Here is a 2654-nt window from a genome sequence, read left to right as displayed (position 1 = left end):
GTGGGAAGGCTGTCCCTCACTCCACAGGCTGTGCCACGCCTGTCGAAATGCATGCTGTCAGGAGCCCCCACGTATGCAGGGAATGTGGGAAGACCTTTAGACACACTGCCTGCCTTACTAGTCACATGCGAGTCCACGCTGGGGAGAAGCCCTGTGAATTGGAAGAACGTGGAAAAGCCTCCCCTGTTGCTTCCAGCCTGACTCCACTTGTAAGAACTGATGCTGCAGAGAAGCCCTGTGAATGTACCGCATGTGGAAAAACCTTCACTGGGTGCTCAGGTCTTTCTAAACACGTCCACACTCACCCTGGAAAGAAGCTCTATGAATGGAAGGACTGTGGGAAAGCCTGCAGTGGGTTTTATCTACTGAATGAACATGTGAAAACTCGCATGAGGGAGAAGCGCTTTGCGTGTGTGGTTTGCGGAAAATATTTTAGAAATTCCTCCTGCCTTAATAATCATGTTCGAATTCACACTGGAGTAAAACCCTATACATGTAGCTACTGTGGGAAGGCCTTCACCGTGCGCTGTGGCCTTACTAGACACGTACGAACACACACGGGCGAGAAGCCATACACGTGTAAGGACTGTGGGAAAGCCTTCTGTACGTCCTCAGGCCTTACCGAGCACGTGAGGACTCACACTGGAGAGAAACCCTATGAATGTAAAGATTGTGGGAAATCCTTCACTGTTTCTTCAAGCCTGACTGAACATGCGAGAATCCATACTGGAGAGAAACCCTACGAATGTAAGCAATGTGGCAAAGCCTTCACGGGGCGCTCCGGCCTCACCAAACACACGCGGACGCACACCGGGGAGAAGCCCTATGAGTGTAAGGCCTGCGGGAAAGCCTACAATAGGGTGTATCTACTAAATGAACATGTGAAAACTCACACAGAGGAGAAGCCTTTTATGTGTATGGTATGTGGGAAATCCTTCAGAAATTCCTCGTGCCTGAATAAGCACATTCAGATTCACACTGGAATAAAACCTTATGAATGTAAGCACTGTGGGAAAACGTTCACTGTTTCTTCGAGCCTCACTGAGCACATACGAACTCACACTGGAGAGAAGCCTTACGAATGTAGAGTATGTGGAAAGGCCTTCACCACGTCCTCACACCTTATCGTACACATAAGAACCCACACTGGAGAGAAACCCTACATATGTAAGGAGTGTGGGAAAGCCTTTGCTTCCTCCTCACACCTTATCGAGCACAGAAGGACTCACACAGGAGAGAAGCCTTATATATGTAGCGAGTGTGGGAAAGCCTTCCGTGCCTCCTCTCACCTGTGTAACCACAGAAGAATTCACACTGGGCAGAAAGCCTATAAATGTAAGGAATGCGGGAAAGCATACAGTAGGTTTTATCTACTAAAAGAACATTTAAAAACTTACACTGAAGAGCAGCTTTTTGTGTGTAAGGACTGTGGAAAATCTTTTAAAAATTCCTCATGCCTTAACCATCACGCTCAAATTCACACTGATGAGAAACCTTACTAACGTAAGGAAGGTGGGGAAGCCGTCAGCTGCACTCGCTCACGTCAAAGACATGGAAGGCCTCTCGCTCTCCGATGCCCATCACTTGGGGAATGTGGCCAGGCCATCAGCATCTCATCACAGCCCGGCAGGCAGGAACTCACCCTGGAGCCCCGCAGCAGCAGACACAGAGAAGGCCTCAGTGTGCTCTCAGGTCTTGCTAAATATGGAAGGTATCCAGCGGGGAGAACCTTACTGGCGTGTGATACGTAGCAGCGCGGTTGCTGCTCTGCCCAGTACTTTGATGATCCCTCGCGATCTCACAGTGGAGAAAAACCTGAGGAGGGTGAGAATTGTTGGGAGGTCGTTCTTTACATGACATCGTTCCTCAATCTTTAGTAAACGAGGTGATTGACACTTGAGGTGTTATGAATGTACAGAAGATAGGAATCACTTCCCCGTGTCCTAAAACCTTGTGGGCTAACAGAGACACATCTTTTTGGCGGTTCTGTAGACGTATTTTGAACCTGTATGATGCTGTACTGATCATTCTTGGAGTGAGGACTGTTCCCTGTAGAAATCCTCCAGTCTGATTGCTATACTGTCCGAGTCGCAGCCTGCCTAAGAGTGGGCCTGGAGGACTCAGATGTGATCCTGCGTGAGCAGCGTAGGCTGTGGTTGGTTAGTCTTAAGGATCCAGATGTGGTCCTGTGTGAGCAGTGTAGGCTGTGGTTGGTTAGTCTTGAGGACTCAGATGTGATCCTGCATGAGCAGCGTAGGCTCTGGTTTATTAGTCTTAAGGATCCAGATGTGGTCCTGCATGAGCAGCGTAGGCTCTGGTTGGTTAGTCTTGCTCTTAGGCATGACCCACCTGTAGGATCCCACACTGGCCAAGGTGGGGGCATAACACAGGTCTGCATTTTATGAAAATGCCCTTGTTCTTCTCCCATACCTGATCCCTTCAGATAAAACAAAAGGGGGCAAGGAGGGGCAGAGTGGAGAGGGGCGAGGTCAGTGCCGTGAGATGCCCCTGTTTCATGGCTGTGGAGGGAGAACCACCCCCGCCCACGTGGGGAGGAGGGAATTCCTGTACCTCAGACAGTGCCGGATGGGTGAGAGCCCTGAGTGTCCCTGTTGACCTCCAGATCCTCTTCATAGCACGCAGAGCAGTCCTGG

At 50.0% G+C, this 2654-nt stretch overlaps 1 protein-coding gene across 1 annotated transcript in view; it reads left to right on the top strand.

Annotated features, from left to right (window-relative positions):
* The window catches only part of LOC105501926 (zinc finger protein 57-like), a 56343-nt gene that overhangs the window by 3557 nt on the left and 50132 nt on the right, over positions 1-2654 (top strand). The window contains exons 4-6 of the mRNA XM_011928072.1: positions 280-409; positions 542-629; positions 706-831. Coding sequence (XP_011783462.1) covers positions 280-409; positions 542-629; positions 706-831 — 344 coding nt within the window. The remainder of the gene's footprint in view (positions 1-279; positions 410-541; positions 630-705; positions 832-2654) is intronic.

Source organism: Colobus angolensis, unplaced genomic scaffold (assembly GCF_000951035.1).
Source record: "Colobus angolensis palliatus isolate OR3802 unplaced genomic scaffold, Cang.pa_1.0 Scaffold76, whole genome shotgun sequence".
Lineage (NCBI taxonomy): Eukaryota > Metazoa > Chordata > Mammalia > Primates > Cercopithecidae > Colobus > Colobus angolensis.
This window is presented reverse-complemented; position numbering and strand designations above follow the sequence as displayed.